This window comes from Phyllopteryx taeniolatus, chromosome 4, assembly GCF_024500385.1.
Source record: "Phyllopteryx taeniolatus isolate TA_2022b chromosome 4, UOR_Ptae_1.2, whole genome shotgun sequence".
Lineage (NCBI taxonomy): Eukaryota > Metazoa > Chordata > Actinopteri > Syngnathiformes > Syngnathidae > Phyllopteryx > Phyllopteryx taeniolatus.
The window spans coordinates 22,041,035-22,065,264 of record NC_084505.1 but is presented as its reverse complement, the minus strand read 5'-3'; the positions used below and the strand labels follow the sequence as shown (position 1 = coordinate 22,065,264).

Sequence of the window (24,230 nt, the reverse complement as noted above, 5' to 3'; positions counted from 1 at the left end):
AATTGGCCATTTATATTATGCAGGGCTACCTAATATTGTGACTGGTGAGCATTTAGTCTAATATGTATGCGTAAAGTATGTATCTAGATAATATTCTCTTGTTTTGTGCTTGAATGGTGGAAAAAAAAAAACATTGCAGTACTCCGGATGGACAACAGGTGGAGGCAAAGTAAAGAGCCGAAATAAATTCACTTAGAATAAGTTAATATTGTAGTACCTGTGCATAATAATATACTGAATTTAAAAAAAATATATATATATCTACACCTCTGGAAAAGAGCACTGTAAAATTATCATTTTCACAGATTTTTCCATTTATAGGTATATGTTTGAATTAAAAAGAATGTATGTTTTAGTCGATAAACTACTGACAACGTAACTCCCAAATTCCAAATACAAACATTCTCATTTTGAGCGTTTATTTTCAGAAAATAAAAAATGGTCTACACACCAAAAAAGGTCCACTGTTAATTTGGTTTCTTAATTTAAAAAAATAATATTTTTTTTTGAGCTGCATATACTGTATATACTGTATAAACGTTTGCACACCCCAGTTCAAATGCCAGGTTTTTATGATTTCAAAATTGAGACCAAGATAAATAATTTCAGAACGTTTTCCACCATTAATGTGATCTGTAGAACTCAAATGAGAAAAAAAATCATTTGGAGAAGTACAAATAAATAATGCAGTATGTAGACTTTGTATCCACTGTACGCGTATTACACTAATTATATTGATACACCACTTTAATGCGCTTTTAACATAGTTAATTATGATATTTTTGTTGTTTTCAAGCCCTTTCTTGGCTTTTTTTAGGTTATCCATTTTGGCTCTAAAATTGTAACTGTAATTGGTCCAAAAAAGGTAAGTCAGACATTCACAGCTCTTTTCAACCTGTGTGTATTTAATGATGGAGAGGACATTACATGTCGGCGTCACAGACACAGACTTTTAATAATAATAATAAAACACTGGATGGGGATTTTCTCAAGCTTGGCACGTAGGTCGATTTGCTGTCATTCCACTTAAAAACCTTTTACATACACACATGCGCGCTTTATACATCATCTCCTATAACACACTGAAGTACAATATACAGGAAGGGAATGTGCAGGGAAACGCACATGAATGGGTTTGGATCATAAGCATGTAGAGCAGCTACAAAAGGACACTAAGGAGTATTAGGGCCACTCTGAAAGGAAAAAAAAAAATATATATATATATATATACAGTACTACTTAATACATAATACGAGTAAATTGCATTTCATTTTTTGAGAAACAAAAGTCATAACGTTTATGGGAATAAATCCTTTTTTTGCTAGTTTTTCAAGAAAAAGTCCTAATCCTACGAGAATGTCATGAAATATTTTCAATAATAAAGTTACATCGTACAAGTATAAAGGCATACGTTCATAAATGAATTTGTATTTTTGGAGAAATATGGCATGATGTTACATGAATGAAGGCACAATTTTCAAGAGAAAGTATTGTAACCTTATGAGAATACAGTAGTCAGATTTCTTTCGGAATTTGATGAGATTTCTTTTCAAGGAAAAAGGCATAACCATACACGAATTACGCATTTCATGAGAAAGTCTTGTTTTGTTTTTGTTTTCAAATTTTTGGGGGGAGTAAAGAATTTGAGTTGCAATCTTACGAAAATAAAAGTTGAATCATTTAGAAAGCAAAGTCCCAATCTTACATGGCTCAGGTGGGAGAGTGGTTGTCTCCCACCCCGAAGGTTATCGATTCAACCCTCAGCCCTTGAGACCAGGTCGAAGTGTCCTTGAGCAGGACACTGAAAACCCCCAAGTTGCTCCTGATGCCGCGTCATCAGTAGCTGAGGAAAGCGCTTTGAGTCGCTCCAAGGTAGAACAGCACTATACAAGTAGAAACCTATTTGCCGTTTACGAGAATTAAGTCAGAAAGGAATTTTTTTTTTGGGGGAGAAAAATGAAGTGGAATTTATTCAAGAAAAAGCACTGTAACCTGACAATAATCAGATTTATTTTGAGGAGCGTGGGGCTTTTATCTGATCATGTATTTTTTTCTAGAAAAAAAACAACAACTTATCATACATAAATAAAACTGTCTTATTTTTTTCAAAATGTTTTCAAGAAGTCAAAAAGTTCTACTGTAACACAAATTAAAGACAGTATTTTTTCCAAACAAAAAAGTCAGAAACTTTGTTATTTTTGTTGGAGAAAAGAGTCGTAATATTTTGGAGTCAAAATTATGTTTTAGCGCAAAAAAAGTCGGAATCTTTCAATAATGAAGTTGTATATTTCAAGAATAAAATTATATTTTTTTCCACAAAAAAATGTGATACTCATACAAGAATAAAATAGATTTTTTTTTTTTTTTTAGAATAAAATGTTTTTGAGGAAAATGTCATAATTTTACGCAAATAGTTGTATTTTCTCAAGAATAAAATCAGTCTCACCAGATTTGTGACATACACAAATAAAGAAAAAGTCAGAAACTTTGTTTTTGTTGGAGAATAAAGTCGTAACATTGGACAATAAAATTACATGTTTTCGCAAAAATAAAATATAATCTTAAAAGAATAAAACCACATTTTTTTCAAGAATAAAGTTGTATGTTTTTGAGAAAAAAAGTCGTAAACTTTCGAGAATAGTCATGTTTTATCAAGAATTTAGTCAAAATCTTACGAGAATACTGTAGTCAAATTTCTTCAAGGAAAAAAAGTGGTCATCTTATTAAAATGCTTTTTTAAATTATTTTTTAGAAAATGTTTTAATGCAAAAAAAAAAAAGTATTTTCCAAGAAATAAATATAATACTTCGTTAACAAATTCGTAGTCTTCAAGAAATTTTTTGGGGGAATATTTTTCATATTTAAAAAAAAAAAAAAAAAAAAAAGTCAAAATATTGTAAATTGTCATTCTCGGGAGAGAAAAAAAAGACTATTCTTCAAAAAAGATTTAATTCTTGTGTAATTTTTTTTCAGTGTTGCCCTAATACTTCTTCCTTCTTATATACTATCCCATCGTTTCTTTTCCTTTTTTTCCTCTTCTTTTTTTAAAAACCCAAAACCATTCAACCATGAAAACGTGACACACCAAGCATCCATGGAGTACTAAGGCAATAAAGTAGTTCCACAGGGCTAGTGTTGTCCATCACGCCCGTTCTTGTAGCACTAACAGATATTCCTTTTCCATAGCCACCCCAAAAATTTGAGGGAAAAAAAAAAAAAAATTTAAGGAAAGGGTTCATTTTCTCCGTTTGTTACCTCTGAAATGTGAATTATGCTACATTTTCATTGCACTTTCTCTGTTAGTTAACACGATTACACACAAATACATAACTAGTTAAACTATTAAATTTAATTGCGTCCTTGAATAATTTTGCCACTTTAAGAGCCAATTCAGTCTGCTTGCATGGCGGCCAAATAGGCCAGTGATGGTGAAAAGTGATTTGGCACCCACTTTGTAATGTGTATTACTACCACCCGCAGGACTGGAGTGGAATTGCATTTAGATTACACTCGCGTCGGGACCGAGAGGTGGCAGCAATCAGCAGATTTTTTTTTTTTTTTGTACTTTTTTGGCCTTGATAGTCCGTGGGGCAGTGACCCACCATATACAGTGGATACAAAAGTCTACACACCCCTGTTCAAGTGCCAGGTTTTAATAAAAAAAGAATTAGACCAAGATGAATCATTTCAAAACGTTTTCCACTGTTAATGTGACCTATAACCTCTTTTTGAAACGGGAAATAAAAATTAACAACTGACATAATGTGTTTGCACAAGTGTCCACACCCTCTTCAAAGTCGGGATGTGGCTGTGTTCAGAATCACATTTAAACTCATGTTAAATGGGTGTCAGCACACACCTGCCACCATTTAAAGTGGCTCTATTTTACCTGAAATAAAGTTCAGGAGTTCTAATAGGCTTTTCCTGACATTTTCGCAATTGTATCTTAAAGTGCATATCACAAAAAAATGGCCTTTGAGTAGTAGTATGTAGACTATTTGTACCTACTCTGTATTTTTCCACTATTGGCTGTGAAACTCTGCTTGTATCTGGGACAAGTGGGGCCGTGACCCCCAATTTTTACCTCTACTTTTTATGACCCAACACATTTTTTTTTCTTTCCACTTTTTGTCGTAGTTAACACTTTGCTTATATTGGGGCTCAGTGGGCCAGCGACCTATTTTTTTCGCCACTTTTTTTGCTGGTACTGTCCGCTTGCATTGGGGGCAAATGGAGTAATGACCCACAAGATATTTTTGCCCACTTTTCCGCCATTCAGTCATGGCCAGTGACTTATCAGATTTTTTTTTTTTTTTTTTTTACTGTTTGTGCTGTTACAGTTCATTTGCATTAAGGACAATGGGGGGCAGTGACCACCCAGATTTTTACCCTACTTTTTGGGCCGTTAAACTCTTCTTGCTTTGCGGATAAACAGGGCATTGACACATAATATATATATTTTTTTTTAACTTTTTCACTGTTACAGTCTGCTTAGTTAGGAGCCAAGTGGGGCAGTGACCCAACAAATCCAGCGGATGCAAATGTGGTAATACAAACTGTTTGATGGCAATGAGCACCCAGTTTGTAATGCGCATTACCACCGCCTACAGGACTGGAGTGGAATTGCGCCGCCAGTCAAGCAGACATTTTGGATTGTTTGGCCTTTGCGGAGATCTGATCATTTTTTCACATATCTTTTCTCTCTATGCACACGCGCGCGCACACACACACACGCACACGTATATACATACTTAAACGTCAACACAAGACATCTGAAGCCATTCTGGAGGCGGTAAAAATGTCTGCTTGTCGAGGAAATTGGGGGGGGGGGGGGAGCAATAAAATCAATAGTCTTGCAATAATCTGTACAGTTCAAGAATGGAGGATACTTAAATGCTCGATGCATTTTCCAATTTTTCAGGTTCTTTAGTTCATCCACAGTTTGTCGTTGCCAAATCCAATGAGCAACTTTGACTTAGGCGGGAAATGTCTGCAATTCCGCCCTGGCGTTCTTATATCTCCGCCCACATCCATGTGATGGGCTGGGTCCATGAGGAGGTTTTCGGGAGGTCATTTCCTGGCGTGAAGGCTCTCCTGGAACTTGGTGCTGGAGTAGCGGATGTGGAAGCCCTTTTTGCTGATGGTGTCGTCACTATGGAAACGGATCAGCAAGGCGTCGCTGGGCGAATAGATTCCCTCCCTGGGCTGTCGGAAGGGAAAACATTCTCTACGTTAACGCCAATTTACTGTTAATTATATAAGAATACTATTTCCTCAAATAGTGGCTGTTACGTAAATAGACATAATGTCTTAATTAGTCACAAGTTGTGCCATCCACCTGAACAAATACTGTAGATGCCGCCCTTAAATTAACGGCTACTCTTCATCATCATCATTAATTTGAAATTGTAGTTTAGTTTTTTACATTTGACATTTTTAAAAATGATACATTTTATTAAATCCAAGAAATAATGTTATTTGAAAGTGTTTAGACAGGTGCAATAATATTTAATTTGCATTCAAATGTTAACATTTTGAAAATAGAAATACTACAATAGAAAATACTAACATTGAATTGAATGAAAAGAAAAAGTATTACTGCAAAAAGTACAAAAAAGGCCTCTTCCCAAATATTTAATTTTGTACAGTTCACATTTAAAATTACATTTTTAAATAAAACAATATATAAAAGACACTTGAATAAAAATAGAAATTTAAAAATTACAGTCAAAATAATGAAGGCCTGTGAATACTACATTTTTTAATGTAATCAAATCTTTGTTAAAAATGTTTTCCATTTAAAATGTTTAATAAAAAAGACAAAAATAAAACATTGAAAAATATAGTCACAATAATAAGATAATACAATGTTTTACATTTTAATTTTAAACAAGATACAATTAAAATAATACATTAAATGAAAACAAATAATATTAAAATGCAAATTAAGACCTCTCTAATATAACATTTTCTATTACATTTAGTTATTTTTAATTTATCACATACTAATAGCAATATAAGATACTAATGAAAAATTAAATAGACTTGAACCTAAAAATCTCATTCCAGGAATGCGTTTGTGCTGATCCCCAACACATAATACATACAAAATATGAATAATACATTTAATTATACTGAATAAAACATTATTAAAAAATGCCTCCTTCCTAATAAAGAATTTTGTAATTTTATCTTAAAGTTTTTTTTGTCCTGTTAAAATATAATAAGAATAATAAATTGATTTGTATAAATAAAGGCCTTCTCCCAAATAAGCTATTTGCAAATATTAGCATATGTTCTGTGCGCTTTCTTACCCCCGAGCCGCAGAATCGCCCCAGCCTGTGCGAATCGGCGTCATAGCCGTTGTAGAGTTCAATAAAGTCATAGCCGCAGTCGGCCTCCTCCTCCACCTCGAAGGTCACGAAGCCGAGTTCGATGCCGTAGCCCTGCTCGGACGTCAGCAGCCACTCGCAGTCGCTGTGGCCTGGGTAGTTGTTGTCCCCGAACTGGGCGTGCGAGTACAAGTTCTTCTGCCGGGCGTCCGCCTTCAGACGACCGCCGCACTCTGCGCACAAGACAAGTTACCAACGATGCGTTCGATAAAACTGGGAAAATGTCGCATTTTGGGTGGTTTACTGACGCGACTTGCAGGTGGTAGTGCCCTAATTTGGTACATTGATGGAGTAATACTAAACAATATATTTAGACGGCACACTTGAATTCAGACTGTTTATGTGCTACGGTGCTGCTGTTTTGATGAGCAACAATGTTCAAATGGGCTCAGCAGTCAGTGCTTTACTGTTAACGGGTGTGAACTGTAAAATATTCCATTTCATTATAGTAAGTGTACAAATGGACTTTTTTGGATTCATTACATTTTCATTGTTTTTATTTAAATGTCAAATATTGAAAATGGAACAATTAAATTGCAAATTAAATATTATGGGGGAGACTTTATTTGTACACAGTACACACGTTTTGGGAATTAACAAAAAACACTGACACTACATTTCTTTTCCTGATAGGAATTTTTTATTTTTTCCAAAATGTAATTGGAAAAAAAAAAAAGTAAAAAACAAAAATGGAAATGTTCAAATTAAATCAAAATATTTAGTTTTTGTACAAAGAAAATACATAAACTTATTACTGTTTATTTTTGAATGTACTGTACTGTATTATTTTTTAAATTGAAGAATTTATACATTAACAAACACTTTAAACATTAAATATCAGAGAGAGGACTTATCTATATGTCAACATAACAAACACGTGTGGCAACAGCAGAGAAGGGGCGGACTTAGTTAAATATGAACAAAGAGGATACAAAGTTGAGTCAAACAGAAGTAGCTGTCAGAGGGGCCTTTTCTGGACACTCGTATGACAAAACCAAGGTTTTTTTTTTATGAAATTGACACTTTGACACTAAGTCCATATTAGAGAGTCCCTCTTTGGAGGTCGAAATAGCCAAAATACGGGACATTTAATGTGCTCTAGAAATCAAGTTGAGTTGAGAGTATTCTTTGAAATATTTGTACTGTTTTCATATTGCCTCATTATTCTTATTTCATTTCTTTTTAAAATTATTGTGATTATTACTACAGTGTTCCCTCGCCACTTGGCGCTTCACGTTTTGCGGCTTCAGTGCTTCGCGGGTTTTTCCAAAAATATTCATCAAAAAACCAAATCAATTCATCCCAAAATAAAAATGACAAAATACAGCCATATCAGCAGCCATTTTGCGGAAAGACGCGTTGTTTCATGTTCCCTGCATGCCAAACAAAGAGACGAGTTGACTCAGAGGCTTTCTACACGCCTGTACTGTACTGTACGTGCCACGGGCACTCATACAAGGCGCGTGGTTGGTTCCCGCCGCGACATCGACCAATGAGATTTATCCCGAGAGCTGATTGGCTGCGCATCATCGCAGCCTCACCCAGCGTCTTCCCTTGTTGTGTCTCGCCAGTCTCGTCCACGCTGTTAACTGTCTCGCACGCTGTATCTTATGTGTTGTGTTCGTGATAACTTTTTGTGTTTAAGCGCTAACTTTTTGGGGATGAGTTAAGCCCATACAATGGCGCCGAAGCGCTGTGCCCCTGCGAAAGCTTCCTCCGGGGCGCCCGGGAGGAAGAAGAAGATGATGACCATCAGCGAAAAAGTGAATCCTACTTCGCGGGGGTGTTCTGGTCCCCATTAACCGCGAAAAACGAGGTTACACTCGGAACCTGTAGGGGGCAGCACACTACTGGCCATGAGGGCCCAGTCCCCGTAAACTAGGTCACAAGGAAAGTGCAGGATGCCGTCACTGAAGCTGCTTTTAGGTTCAATTTACTGCTTTAAGGTATAATAACTTCAGTATATCCTCGACTTTGTAGAGGAAAAAGATTGACCACACCGCTGCTTTTCAAGGCCGGCGTGCTCTTCGTGTTAGCCACTAGATGTAGACATTGTCCAAGAAAGCCAAAGATTTTTTTGGGACCGTACCGGTGGCGTGAGTGGCCTGGAAGCCCTTCCGCTGCACCGAGGCGTCGGAGATGAATCTGAGGTACATCCGGTTGGCCGTGGACACCAGCGGCTCGGGGATCTTACTGCCGCATAACCGCCCCAAGATGGCTGCCGCGTCACCATCGCCGTCGAAGGCCTCCAGGTGGTCGTAGGCGCACTCTTGGTGCTGCTCGATCTCGAACTCGCTGAACGTCTACACGGCAAGCCAAAACAAAATGTACGCATCATATCCGGCTTTCGGCTTTCAGGGTGAAACTATGTTGCACTTGACCACGACCTTTGACATGTTGAATGTTTCATTGTTGTTTGCACAACTTGCTATTCTCTAACTAGGAGCTTAATGGCAAAATTCACAATAGCTCTTTTGTCCATGAACATTTCCAAGTACAGCCACTTTTATACCTTTTCAGTCTTTAAAAATTGTATTTTTTTTTAAAATCACAAACATAATTGAATACAAGCTTGACAGGACAGTACAAATTATGGGGTCTACACACATATACACGTATAAATATAAAATAACCAAAATACAGGGGAGAAAGGGGCTTGAGGTTATTTCCTTAATGTAAATTGCAGTCATTACAGCGTCTTCTGGTCCGAAAAGCTAACGGGGTTCTTATGTCGTCCAGATATAATAACAGTCATATTTTCAACACTTTGCCAAAATTAAGACAAGGTTGATAACATAAACCTTATCTGAATGTGTCTCAGTATGGTACGAGTACCACTATTGCTACAGGGCTCTCTAATGAATCGTGCAGTTTTTGAATTGATTCTCATAAAATTACACATCTTCTTATATTTTTACAAGTGCATGAAAAAAATGACATCTTTTTTCTTGTAATATTACATATGTAGGAATACAGCCTCGTTTTTGATAAACATTTAGGCCTACTGCATTCCTGTATTTTAATGTCTTTATAGTGGTACTTGGATAGCCAATAAATATTCTGCGGTACTTGAGAACCACTGCCTTATCCAATTGTATTTTGTTCAATTTTGACATTCCAAATAGGACATATCTAACATTTATTTTTTAATAGTGGGTTTACATTTGTAATTGATAAAATCATTGAGGTCAGTCCCAAAAAATGTCAGTAAGTATAGTGCCAGAACAAATGGGACATAGCACAGAGAGAGCACATTGGCTCAGTATTTTGGTCAGGGTCGCACCTAGGAAGTATTCTGAAGGTGACCTCTCTCACGTTGTTTGAAAGTTCATATTTTCAAGGCAAAAGCCAAGTAATCCTCCAGTCTACATTTGATCATAGAAAGGATTCCAGTAAAACACTGCTGCAGGTTTGGAAACAATACCAACAACAACAACATTTTCTTTCATTGTTTGTCAAATATCCTCAAAGCCATGATAGCACTGCCACATAGATGCCACACGTTAGCATTTCCCGTTGCGCGTCAGCATTAAGCTCGCGGATTTCTAGGACACAACGTTCACTCAGGGTGGTCATTTGTTTTTTACCAGGTGTGTGCAAACAAATCATAATAATACAAAAATAAAAAGAAAGCGTGTTTGATTTCCTGACAAGGGATTGTGCGTTTGATTCCGGGGCATCATGGTTACCATGTGTGTTCGTGAACATCTTTTCACTTGCGTAACCGATTTTGGGGCCTTAGGGAATGAAATGTTAAGGAGTATGTGGCAATGGCGGAGGGCAAGCGAAGTAACAACTGCTCCGATGCTAAGTGTGTTTGTTTGTGTGCTTTTAAGACCTTGTCACTTAATAATAATTAAAAAATTTTTTTTTAGAAAAAAACTCATAGTGTTTCCAATCTCGAATCCATCTACTATACCAGACTCATTTTTAAACACTAGGTTTAAAGTAAGCTGATTAATAATGTGCAAATGTGTGTAAAGTCCAATGAAGCCCAATTAAAGGTGTAATTAACAGTTTAAAAAACACTTTTGTCAAACACCCTGTGTTAACACTGTCTGTCTGACCAGACAGTAGAATATTATTAAAGCTTTGTAAAAAAAAAATCATTCCTCTCTGGCCCCATCTAATGCCGCTCATTCAATTGTAATTCTTATTTTACAAATGGGCACTACGGGACAACTATAGCCAATCAGAGCATGTAGAGACAGGAGGTGCGAATGAATAGTCTCAATCTTTTGCACACGGCCACTGCGCACACACAGGCTCATGGGGACGTGCCGCAGGCTCTTGCGGAGTAAGCTATTACAGCGTCTTGGCTGGATTATTTAACTTCGGTTAGCAACAAAAGTTAAAAAGAAGAAATTGGGCAGCTCTCAACCTCAAATCAAGCGTAAAGATATATAGCGGCGGTGTGTGTCCTTCCACGCAAACGGCTGCACGGCTGAACTTGGAAAACCACCGCGACCGTCACGTCACCATTCTCGCCGAGGTGTCAGGTAAGTTGATCGCCATGTTTTTAATTGACTGTACATTTCCAAAAATACGGCTTCAAACCTGTAACATTTCGTGTAATGTTGCGCGCTCAAGGCTGACCCCAAGGTGCACTCAGAGGTGGCCACAGGCAAGCGGGACGCAGCGGCGGGACGCGGCGGTCCCTTCCTCCTGGCCCATCACAGCGGGCAGTCGACGCACCCGCGGCCGACGGAGATGTACTCTAAGGCGGACAGTTTGCGTAGTCGGGGGCATTTGCAAGGCGGCGGGGGCGGGGACTGAAATGAGGCTACATTCAAATATTGCAGGCAGCGTTTTAACGACATATTGTCCTTGGATTAATGAAAGCATGCATGACGGGCAGAACACACCGAACCAGTAGGGGGCAGTGTATTACACAACATTGAGGGTCTACGCCAAGTCATTGGTGACAAGGAAACCTCATAGAAAAACAAAATAGCGGCACGTGTGCTAGTTGTAGCGAAGCGAAGATCAAATTGACTTAAAAACAAGATATACATAGATTTGATTTATTTTTTATCAATGTTATGATGATGATGATTGTAATTATTTGTATTACCGCATTTTAGTTTGGGTTGATACTTCTATTTTTTTAACTTCTGACACATAACATTCAACATTTGTGGCAGGCATGAAGAAAATGGGCTCCTAGCATATAATGTGCACAAATGTATGCAGCATGTGTGCACACCTGCAGGCCCAATGGGGGCACACGCTGTGTGTGTGCGTGCGTGCGTGCGAGGGGAAACAGATGGGGAAACCTAATAACCCGAGGCCTTATTCAAACGCATGAACACACTCCGTGCATTTTTCGCTCCGATACACAAACGTGCACCTTTTATTTCATCCTGAGTGGAACACGGAAAACCGAACCAAAAACAAGTGCACTGTTTGTAAATGAAACTACGCAATTTGTATCACACATCTCACCTTTTTTTTTTTTAAAAAGCAAAATTGGCCAATTTATGGAAAAAAAAAAAAGATGGGACGCATGGACGCTCTTTGTAAACAAGTTAACCTCGTTTATGGAAAAAGGTGATGTCACACTTGGATGCCCTTTGTAAACAAATAAAACCTCTAGTTTATGGATAAAGAAATGGCATCGCACTTGGATGCTCTTTGTAAACAAATTAACTTGGTTTATAAAAAGTATATGATGTCACACTTTGATGGTCTTTGTAAACAATCTAGTTTATTGAACAAGAATGTGATGTCACACTGATCTTCTTTGTAAACAAATGAACCTAATTTATGGGGGGGGGGGGGGGGAATGGCAGCGCAAATGGATGCTCTTTGTAAACAAGTGAAGCTCTAGTTTATGGAGAAACAAGATGATGTTGCACTTCGGTGCTTTTTGTAAACAATTAAAACTCCTAGTTTCTGGATAAGGAGATGTACTTGGATGTTCTTTGTCAACAAATTAACCTAGTTTATTTTTTTTTTTTAAAAAGTCACACTTCAGCGGTGTTTGTAAACAAATGAACCTCCTAGTTAATAGAAAAACTAGATGACGTTACACTTGGGTGCTCTTTGTAGATACGTAAAACTAATTTCTGGATAAGGAGATGACATACTTTGATGGTCTTTGTCAACAAATGAACCTAGATTACCGGGGAAAAAAACCACGTTACACTTTAACGGTCTTTGTAAACACGTCAACCTCTGAGTTTAAAGAAAAAGAAGAGGGCATTACACTACACAAATAAATGAATCCACTATTTTATTGGAATAAAGATTGTGGCACACTTGGGCGGTGTTTGTAAACAAGTTAACCTCCTAGTTTATCGAAAAACAAGATGACGTTGCACTTTGGGGCTCTTTGTAAACAATGCTCTTTGCACACAAATGTGGTGAAAGGGTACCACTACTTACTATTTTCTGCTTTAAAGGTCGCTACTTACAATCCTGACACGGTGTCCTGGCGTGGCCGTAATGTCCCAGGTGCACTCCTTGCGGCTGGGATACTTATCGGGCCAGTTGGGGCTGCTCAGGCCGCCGCTGGGGCCGTGGATCTTGTGCTCACACTCGGCTGGACACACACACACACACACACACGGAGAGGAAGTTAAAATCAGCGCTGCACAGGAAAAGGTCGGAGAAAATGGAAAGGGAAAAGGAAGCAGCAAGCGGTAGATGTTTGGGGGGAGCATGTTGACAAGTTGAGTGTGAAATGGACATGCCAAACAATCCTAAATGTAATTACACACACACACATTTCGCAATGACACCGTCACAATAATTCAGCATACAGTCGCACCACCGGAGCGTAGCCACATGACGCAAGCGTGTCGTGCTACGATTTGTCCGAAGATTTCTGCGCATTTTGCGTCTAATTTCTTGCGATTTGTTCTTTTTGAGTTTGTAGCAGAATATGCATGCATGCAATGTCTTGAATTAAAACAAAATGTTCCATAGTTTAGTCCTATGACGCCACTACAGCATTCCTATTTGCAGATTTGTGCAAATTGTTTTGTTTTCCGCGAGTTCGGCAAAGTCAGCAAGCAGCATATCGTGCACTGTTTTGATTCAAAGACAAACAAAAAAATTATAGTTCAATCACATGATCCCACCCCGTTTGTCTGAGGATTTGCATGAATGTTTTTTCCTTTCCGCAAACCGACAAGCAGCATATCATGCACTTTCTGGACTAAAGAAGCTCATTTCTATAACGAAGATGTCAAAGTATGTTTTGTGATGCCCAGCAAACCAGCATGACTTTTAGCACCATATCATGCCCCGTCTTTTCTAGACCATGCCAACAATATCAAAGAACTATATGTTCACAAGTTGAGCTTGCGATTTCTCTTTGAATTTAAAAAAATGTTTGTTTATATGTGCCCTACGATCGGGTGGGGATAGGCTGAGATAGGCTCCAGTACGCCCGTGACACTAGTGAAGATAAGCGGTACGGAAAACCCACGCATAAAAGTTTGTAAGTGCCTATTGTTGCCAAAAGATGGCGCAAAGTACTTTTTTTCTATTGGACAAGGCTATAGCCTGACTGAATGAAGCTCCTCCCCTTTCTTGGCCCCAAGATGCCACAATTTGGAGTCAGATTTTTATATGAGACATGGCTTGGGACTGAACACAAAAACCAGGTACAGTCAGCTGTTATTGTTGAGCTTCCGTGCGCGATGTCATGATGACGATGACGACGATGACGATGATGCCGTGTCCCACGGGCACGCCAGTGTGACCCACCTTCCTTGCAGTCGTGCTTGTTCTCGTGCAGCACAAAGCCGTGGCGACACTGGCACACATACGAGCCCACCGTGTTGACACACTCGTGCTGGCAGCCGCCGTTGTCCTTGCTGCACTCGTCCTTGTCTGGCACACACACACACACACACGCACACACACACACACACACACGCGCGCACGCACACAGGAAAGTGTTTTTAACAGTGGGTAAAGGTGACCGAGCTTGTCACCCTCGGGACTGAATAGTGAAAATCTGCGCATAATTGACGCCCATTTTAACAGCATTGAAATAAAAATACCAATTAAAAACAAAAACAACAACAACAATGTAAACCCCAAAAACTATTGAGTAGGCGGGGACACACTGCCATAAAAATCGGGGAATCCACGGATGCCGACCAAGAGTATGCAGGAGTCCATTGTATTGTACTTTATAAAAACAGAGGAATAATACAACTAAGTAGAGTGTACAGAATTAAACATCATGATTGAATGTTGCAATTCACTTCATGGTACTGCTCCTTCTGGTGTGTGCGCCTTGGTCACCGGGAGGCAGTAGTGTATAATACAGCCATGCAGACACAAACAAAAAAAGAATAGGCTTGTTTTTCGACTACATCTGTAAGTCGTACGTTGTTGTAATATGCCATTTTTCATAAAGAGTATTTGCCTGTGAGTATTGCTATCTTATCTGTCTAAAGGTGTTGCAAGTTGAATTGAGTTCACTGCCCCCCATACAAGCTCGCATATCTCAAGTCAAAGCAAGAAAAATCGGACGGATGACTGCTCATAGCTAGAAAAATCCGTATCACTCGTATCTCAAGCCGCTACCGAGTTAAAATTTGTTTTATGATCTGAAACATTTAGGTGTGATAAATATGCAAAAAACAAAAAAAAGTGAATTGAACTTTTTCCACTGCACTGTAATTAGAACCTCCCTCACCCAATCGAGGTGTGTTTACCTGAGAAGAAGTGGGCCTTGAAGCCTTTCTTGGACACCGTGTTGTCCGACTTGAACTCGATCCTCATGTTGTTGAACTGCGACGTGATGACTTCAGGGACCTCGGTGCCGCAGTACTTCCCGTGCAGCTTGGAGTCGGGCGACAGGCCGCTGCGCACCTCTACGTAGTCGTACTTACACACCTGATCGACACGTGGTGATGTGATACCTCCGCTAGGGTGGAACCACGACAAAAGGCACTTACCTCATTGCCCTCCAGCTCAAAGGCCTCAAACTGCATGGAGATGCGGTACTGCGTCGGGGCCACCACGTGCCACACGCAGTTCTTGTTAGGTGGGTACTCTTTGGGCCAGCCTGGCGTGCTGATGGTGCCATTCAGCTTGGACAGCAGGCCGCCGCACGCAGCTGCGTGGAAATAAGGAGAAACCGATGCACTTTAGGGCAGAGAAAATGTATATCTCTGCGATAACGACATTGATTCAGTAACTTGTCAGACAAGTGGAAATGTAACCCAGGTGTAACTTCACTTCATGGGTTACAGAAACAATTTTCAAAAAATACTGTTTGCAACAATTAATGCAGGTGTTACCAACAACAGGAAAAAATGATGTCGGACAATCGGAGAATTTAACCATTGCTCTTAATTCTATTGATCAGAAGAAAGAACAGTCTCGGAAATAAAAAATAAATGGTTTGACATCAAGATCTTCTTCTTTTCCTTTGGGCTTGTCCCGTTTAGGGGTCGCCGCAGCGCGTCATCCTTTTCCATGTAAGCCTGTCATCTCCTGCATCCTCCTCTCAAACACCAACTGCGCTCATGTCTTCCCTCACGACATCCATCAACCTTCCTCTCGCTCTCTTGCCTGGCAGCTCCATCCTCATCATCCTTCTACCAATATACTCACTCTCTCTCCTCTGGAGGTGTCCAAACCATCCAAGTCTGCTCTCTCTAACTTTGTCTCCAAAACATCGAACCTCGGCCGTCCCTCTGAAGAGCTCCTTTCTAATTTGATCCAACCCGGTCACTCCGAGAGCGCAGCTCAACATCTTCATTTCCGCCACCTCCAGCTCTGCTTCCTGTTGTCTCTTCAGTGCCACCGTCTCTAATCCGTACATCATGGCTGCCCTCACCACTGTTTTAGAAACTTTGCCCTTCATCCTAGCAGAGACTCTTCTGTCACATAACACACCTGCTGACACCTTCCTCCACCCGTTCCAACCTGCTTGGACCCGTTTCTTCGCTTCCTGACCACACTCACCATTGCTCTGGACGGTTGAGCCCAAGTATCTAAAGTCCTCCACCCTTGCTATCTCTTCTCCCTGTAGCCTCACTCTTCCCCCACCACCCCTCTCATTCATGCACATATATTCTGTCTTACTTTGGCTAATCTTCATTCTTCTGCTTTCCAGTGCATGCCTCCACCTTTCTAACTGTTCCTCCAACTGCTCCCTGCTTTCACTGCAGATCACAATGTCATCTGCAAACATCATGGTCCACGGGGATTCCAGTCTAACCTCATCTGTCAGCCTATCCATCACCACTGCAAACAGGAAGGGGCTCAGGGCTGATGCCTGATGCAGTCCCACGTCCACCTTCAATTCTTCTGTCACACCGACAGCACACCTCAGCGCTGTTCTGCTGCCCTCGTACATGTCCTGTATTATTCTAACATACTTCTCTGCCGCTCCAGACTTCCGCATGCAGTACCACAGTTCCTCTCTGGGTCCTCTGTCGTAGGCTTTCTCTAGATCTACAAAGACACAACGTAGCTCCTTCTGACCTTCTCTGTACTTTTCCATCAACATCCTCAAGGCAAATAATGCATCTGTGGTACTCTTTCTAGGCATGAAACCCTACTGTTGCTCGCAAATACTCACTTGTGTCCTGAGTCTAGCCTCCACTACTCTTTCCCATAACTTCATGGTGTGGCTCATCAACTTTATTCCTCTACGGTTGTCACAGCTCCGCACATCCCCTTTGTTCTTAAAAATAGGCAGCAGTATACTTTTCCTCCATTCCTCAGGCATCTTCTCACGCCCTAGAATTCTATTGAACATTGAACTTTCAGCATGTCCCGTTAAAATGTCCCGGTGGCCACAAACCCTAGTAACAACAGGAGCTGGATGTGGAATCGGATGGCCAAGGTCACCCTCACCCTCTTGGTGAATTTACTCTTTGTTTGGACTTTAGACGTCTTGTGTAACATCTCTTTTAGTGACGATCCACACTTATGCTGCTTTAGATTAACAATAGCTGTCGAAAAAATTCAGAGGAAAAAAAACAACGGAGTAATTCAGAACATTCTACTGGAGCCCCTCAGATGTGTTTTGTTTGTTCAATAATGCTAATCTTATATGTGAGACTAACGCTTTTTTTGCCGCGGTGGAACAACGTGCTCATGTCTAAGTGAGTGATAGTGGGTGTTTATTGCAGCCTGGGCATCTTTTCTCGTGACACACAAAGTGTTACCTTCACAGCTCTTTTTGTCGGGCGCGAGTTCGTAGCCTGGGTCGCAGGCGCACTTGAAGCTTCCCAGTGTGTTGACGCATCTCTGCTCGCAGCCGCCATTGTCCGGCTTGGAACACTCGTCCTCCTCTGCAACACATGCACAGTATAAATACAGAGAAGGCTACTAAATCAGTGTTATGGTCACATATGGTGTAGTTTGGGGCTTTGGGAGGGGGGGAAGAGTAAATTTCCTGATTGCGTTCTTGCGCTGAGAAAGTTTGTGAAGTCATGCAATAATTAGATGGGTTTTTTTTGGGGGGGGGGGGGGAGTTAATGACCTTAACCTTCCCAATCGTAATTCATTACAGGAGTGATTTTGTGCTTTCAGATTTTGTCAGAAAAGTTTGAGAACATGAAAATGCCATTGGAGGCATACAATTTAGAATTTTACATCTGAAAAGCCCCCCCCCAAAAAAATAAGTTGGTTTGCAATCGTAGTTCATCAGATAAGTTTAAATTTAGATTAGAAAGACAAATGCCTCAAGTCATTCAATTCAGAATTTGAAGTTTATTTTTTTTTAAATTCAGAATTTTATGTTGCAATAACAATTGAAAACTTTTGTAAAAAAATATGCAGAACTTCCCATTCAGTCATGATGTGAGGAAAAACAATTCCATAATTCCATAGAAGTAATTTTCAGCGTTTAGCTTTTTGCTTAGACCCGTGTCATACAATTCCGAATTAGTTTTTGTGAAAAATCTCAAAAAAGATTTGCTTTGCAATCGGAAAGGGGAATTCAATTTTGATTAGTAGGATTTTTATAATTTATTATAGAAATTTTGCGCATTCAGCGTTTTCTGGAAAGTTTGAGAAAATGAAAACACCCTGAATTCATACAACTTGGAATTTGACATCTGGAAAAAAAAAAAGAGAACATTTAGTCAAATAACAAACAAAACAAAAACAACAACTGGGAAGTTGAACACCCCAATTCAGAATTTGACAACTGTTTTTTTCCAGAATGATTTGAGGGAAAATACACAAAAGTCAAAGGATTTCATAAAGTGTCTTGCTGAAAAAGTTTCAAAAATCACACGGCCCTAAAGTCATACAAATGGGAAATTTATGCAAATTTGGGCCCGGGAATTTGCAAAAGTTGTGCAAATGCAGACTTAATGTGAGATTTCAATGAATTTTGCAAGATCTCAATTCACAGCGTGTATTTAGCTTTTTCTTCGGCTTTTTTGGTGAAACCCAAAAGTAAAAAAACTTTAGAATTCAAACTGTTGTCATGCATGATGTAATGAAAGACATCAGCAAATCGTGCAAGGCCACAAGGGATTCATTTATGTTTCACTTTGTTTGCTGTTGAATTTTTCCTTGAAATAGGCAAAAGTCTTCAGAATTCAAACTGCCGTGTGCATGGCATGACGAGGGGAAAAAAACTTCCGTCCAGCAAACAGATACTAACAAAACCATGTTTAGCTTTTTCTTTAGCTTTTTGTGGCATTTTTTACACTTATTTCAAAAGATGGACCAGTTTTTCTGGAATTTATTTCAGATTTTTTTTCCCCATTTGGGGCAGAAAAATACCCCCCCCCCCAAAAAAAATCGCTTACATCTTTGGAATCCAATAGCTCAGCATGAAAACAAGCGTACCCTTGAAGAAGTTAGCGGCAAAGCCGGCTTTGTTGACCGTGCCGTCCGAGACGAACTTCATCCAGAGCGTGTGCGCGGTGGAGCGCACGTCCTCGGGTTTGTCGTAGCCGCAGAATCGGCCAATCAGAGGGCTTGTCTCCAGGGGACCGTCACGCACCTCCAGGTAGTCGTACGCGCAGCTGTCGTGTCGCTCGATCTACCGGACATTTAAAAATAAAGAAAGAAAATAAAGACATTTAAATACTGTCAAAGAAACAAATGTATAGACAAACCAAATTTCACACTCCAAATCACACCTATGGGCAATTTACTGTAGTCTTCAATTAACCTAAGATGACTTTTGGCGAGAGAACCAGGTGACACCCTGGACTCGTCGCCAGTCAATCACAATGCATAACAATAATAATACCATATTATTAGGTATAAATCGATAAATACATCATATAGATATCCATCCATTTTCTATACCGCTTATCCTCACACGGGACGCGGGCGTGCTGGAGCCTATCCCAGCTATCTTCACCCCGAACTGGTCGCCAGTCAATCGCAGGGCACATATAAACAAACAACCATTTGCACTCACATTCCCCCTTACGGGCAATTTAGAGTCTTCAATCAACCTACCGTGCATGTTTTTGGGATGTGGGAGGAAACCGGAGTGCCCGCAGAAAACCCACGTAGGCACGGGGAGAACATGCAAACTCCACACAGGTAAGGCCGGATTTGAACCCGGTCCTCAGAACTGTGAGGCAGATGTAAATTCAACCTCGACGTTCCCACGCACACACTCGTGAGACTTTCCTAGACTTTTTGATCCTCCGCGTAATCCAGATGACTTTACTGGGGGACGCCCCACCACAGATTGACGAGGACCCCTCGGACATAGCCAAGTAATCACCTCAAAGGCCTGAAAACTGAGGCCCACGTCGTAGCCCTCGGACACAGTGATCCTCCACACGCACTCTTTGGAGGGTCGGTAGTCGTCGGGATAGTTCGGGGACTGGATCTGCCCCGAGTCTTTGTCGATGTCGCCCCCGCAGATGGCTACACAAGCACACAAGAAGTAGTGCGTCATATAAAGAAGAGCGATAAGATTAGATTCAATGAAATTAGGTGCGGTGTTGGGAAAGGCAGATGTGCTAACCAGTCGCTCACCACCTTTCCAAAAATGTAGTAGTTCATAGTTTTCACACACACATTCAGTGTCACAGATACTACAGTGTAGAACATGAGGATGGTGACTCCAAGTGGATGAAAATAATACCTGCACCTCACATGCATACATTTTGGTATAATACGCACAAAGCTTTAAAGCTATAATCCACAACTTTTTTTTTGTTAAACAAAAAAGAGAAAAGAGTTTGTTTTGTTTTCACCCAAGCCACCACTGGAGGACACAAGCTGATGAATCCATTAAGCTCTTCTAACATCTTGCTTTGTATTTGTCAGTATCTTATTTTTTATATTTAGTGAGTGCCCTATTCATTATGCGCGCTGGCACAGTGCAAATGACGGCACAGAAATGACGCAACAGTAAAAATGTTGTAGAATTACATATACAACAAGGGGCACAACACGCATTGCCTATGTCACATTGAAGCAACAGCTCTGTTCTTTTGTTGCAATGCAGAATTCGAGCTTATGGGGATGCCAAAAATGACATACTATAACTTTAAAATATATATACTCAGAAAAATCTAGTAAATATTTGGACGGATTTTGTTTATTGTAACCCCTGCGTTAAACGAGGGATTACTATACCTTCATAAACGGCAGCGAAGCCTTTCCCCACCCAGTTGCTGCTGCTCCGGAATTCTATCCACATTCTGCTGTCGGTGGAGGTCAGGACGTCAGGAAGTTTGTCTCCGCAGAACCTGCCTGTAGCATACACGCACATGCACACGGACACATATCTCATTTCTTTCATGACCCACCACAGTTTTCAATTGTTATAGTCGCGCGTGTGTGTGCGTGCGTGTGTGTTGCGGGCCTCTCACCCAGCAGAGGAGCCTTCCTCCAGTAGCCGTCGCGCACCTCCAGGTAGTCGTACCAACACAGGCTGCTCTTGTACAGATCCATGGTGGTGAAGTTCAGCACGATCTGAGGTCGAATTAAGTCAAAGAGGAGTGGGCAAGTTCTTCACTCGTCTGTTTTTGCTGTTGTTCACATTCACAACACTTTAGTGTGTCACGCTGTCTGTGTGCGTTTTTCCCACGCGTACTGTATATTGTGTGTGTGTGTGTCTATATACAGTATATATTATACACAGACACACATATAGACATACCTTTTCTCCAGGTGTAACAGATATTCTCCAGACGCAGTGAGTATATGAAGGGTAGCCATTGGGGTAACCCGGAGAGGAAAAGTTGCCCGTGGAATCTTGAAGCGTGTCTCCGCATGCTTTAAAAGACACACAGTGATGTTACACGTTTCTATTCATATCATAGGCCCAGAGAGAGGCAAAAAAAAATACATCAATAACAGCTGCATGAAAAGTCAGCATTCTGACTCACGTTTGCATGTGGATTTGGGAGTTTAATAAGCGGTAGAGATTTGATAACATTTAAGCACAAAAACACACAGCGTGTTTTGGTCACAGCGTCATGATATTGAGGTATATTGTCAAAATAATTACATATAAAATGTTTACCACCTTTGGCCTTGATTTGGTGACTAAATAAGAGGCTGCGATGAGTGACATTGTTTTTGTTTTGCTTTTGTTCACTGTCAAATGAGGGTAGAGTGACAAAGTAATAAGAGATCTGAAAGTCCCTCATTAAAACCGTTGATTTGAGGTATGACAATGTGGTTTGTTGCAAATTGGTAGCCACATTATTAATGTAGAATTTGGAGCGTTTTTTTCTTTCTGCTCTTTGCGCCATCATATGAGGACTTAATGGGGGAATGATTCAAAATCAGAAATCCCCTCATTGAGTCCTTTAATTTCAGGAATGACTTGATGTGGTTTGTTGCAAATTGGTAGCCACATTATTAATGTTGTCTGTTCTTTTTGGTCATTGCATCCTCATATGAGGGCATTGTGATGAAATAATGACTGATATGGAAAGTCCTCATCAAGACCTTGAATATGAGGTAGGAGTCGTTTGTTGCAAGTAGATTTTGGACTTATTTACTAAGTGACTTTATAATGATCGTTTGGTCGTTGATCATTTCAATGAAAAAGGTAGAGACAGCTCTTGTATTGGATCTCATTAGATTGTGTGGGTATACCTAATGATTTGGCCAGTGTGCGTACAGTTTTGTCTGTCAGTTCATGTGTGTACAGCAGATGAGATCGTAAAACCTTTGCGACAAATTCAACCCAAATTGACGTCAGCGTGGCTAGTCGGGGACCGGAGGAATGTCAAAAACGTGCGTAGGAAGCCATTGCAACACAATGTGCGATGTGTGTGATCTTACACACACACACACCCTTGGGAAAAAGTCACACTGCTGAGCTCATCTTACTTACACACACACACACACACACACACACATTGAGCAATGTCATAGTAAATATTTATGAGTACCTGGACATCTATAGAGCTTCCTTGCCTGGGCAATGTCTCCTTTACTGAGTCTGGTCCGCTGGCCAATCGCAGGCCGGACGCCGTTTTCGTCCCTGGATGGAAGGATGGTGTCAAGGAACATCCCCCTTTAGCACACAAAAAAAGCACAATTTAAACGGATTCAATCGAAAACGGCAACATAGTCATCCAAATGCCGAAACATTAGGAACACCTGCACAAACGAATACATGAGCTGCAATAAAAATCATAACAAATGTTTTCGCGTTGACGTTTTTTGGTCACCGTGTCCGCAGATGAGGGCGAGTTGACAATATAATTACACATCTCAAACGTTTGCATCAATACTCTTAAAATGATGTATGACTCAATGTGGAGTTTTCAGAAAACCTTTGGGGGGCGGGGGGAGATCTGGAGCATCCTCATTAAAAGGGTTACTAAAACGTATGACGAGGTACGTGGTTTTTGACATTGATACTGTTAAACTTTAAGCATGTTTTTTTGGTCATATGATGGCACAAAATGATCAAATAATTATTGAACTGGAAACCCCTCATCAAAACCTTGAATATGAGCTGCGACTCGATTATGTCGATTATTTTTTTGCAAATTGGTGTTTGATGTCGAATTGTTGAACATCATTTGAGGGCACATTGATAAAATAACTACAAATCCGAGAAGTCCTCGTCAAAGGCTTTCATATGAGGTACGATTCAATGATGTTGGTTGCAAATACATTTTTGACGTCGTTACTAGTATTGTATTGAAAAATGTCCATTTCTAAAGGAGTGGCTTACCGCGAGAAGGTATTCCTGGCGTAGTGCATGATGCTGTCAAAGTCGTACGGCTCACCCAGAGAGTTCACCTCACCTGGCTCCATCTTCAGGAAGTTGTACTCCTGACCTGAGTGAAGCGTGCGCACACACACACACACGCACACACATAGACACGTACGGTCAAATCAATGTTGATTGTTAAATGTTCAATTAGGAGCATTTGCCCAAATGACTCATAAGTACTTGCTGACTTGGGTAAAGAAATGATGTGTTGATCGTCAAAGTAGCAATGCTAGCCTAACTCGGATTTAACACCCTAATTTGAACCTTAACCCTATCTGGAACTCCTAATTTCAAATCTTAACTCTGGCTCGGAACCCCAATTTGAAACATGAAGTCTGGTTTGCATCCCTAATTTGAAACCATAACCTTAATTTTGAAGCATAATGCTGTCTTGAATTCCCTTAAAAGCCTTATTTGCAACCCTAACTTGTTTAAAACCTTAATGTGGAGCCGTAAACATTGTTTAAAACCCTAAACATGGTTTGTAACCCTTAATTTGAAACATTAACCTTGACTTGAAAGCATTCTTTGAAACCTTAATATTTGTTTGAAAACCTTACCCTTGTTTGAAACCCTACCTAGGCTTGAAACCCAAGCCTGATTTGAATCCTGAAGATGTCAGAGGGTGGGAGAATTTTATATAAAATTTTCCGTCATTTTAAAAATCTTAATTTGTAATTCAT

General features: G+C 40.1%; 1 protein-coding gene across 6 annotated transcripts in view; it reads right to left on the bottom strand.

Moving 5' to 3' along the window:
• Nucleotides 1-885: 885 nt before the first annotated feature.
• Nucleotides 886-24,230, bottom strand: part of LOC133476771 (dorsal-ventral patterning tolloid-like protein 1) — a 57,510-nt gene continuing 34,165 nt past the window's right edge. For 4 of the 6 annotated variants that reach the window (XM_061770619.1, XM_061770618.1, XM_061770621.1 and 1 more), the window contains 15 exons: nt 23,506-23,611; nt 22,712-22,836; nt 21,466-21,581; nt 21,176-21,278; nt 20,940-21,098; nt 20,077-20,222; nt 19,179-19,374; nt 17,540-17,665; nt 15,314-15,474; nt 15,071-15,251; nt 14,109-14,234; nt 12,809-12,936; nt 8,482-8,695; nt 6,315-6,565; nt 886-5,205 (listed from right to left, as the gene is read on the bottom strand). In XM_061770619.1, the coding sequence (XP_061626603.1) occupies nt 5,071-5,205; nt 6,315-6,565; nt 8,482-8,695; nt 12,809-12,936; nt 14,109-14,234; nt 15,071-15,251; nt 15,314-15,474; nt 17,540-17,665; nt 19,179-19,374; nt 20,077-20,222; nt 20,940-21,098; nt 21,176-21,278; nt 21,466-21,581; nt 22,712-22,836; nt 23,506-23,611 (2,273 nt within the window). In that variant the 3' untranslated portion in view covers nt 886-5,070. Of the gene's footprint in view, nt 5,206-6,314; nt 6,566-8,481; nt 8,696-12,779; nt 12,937-14,108; nt 14,235-15,070; nt 15,252-15,313; nt 15,475-17,539; nt 17,666-19,178; nt 19,375-20,076; nt 20,223-20,939; nt 21,099-21,175; nt 21,279-21,465; nt 21,582-22,711; nt 22,837-23,505; nt 23,612-24,230 lie in introns of those variants that run through there. The other 2 variants (XM_061770620.1, XM_061770624.1) reach the window with 2 other exon arrangements.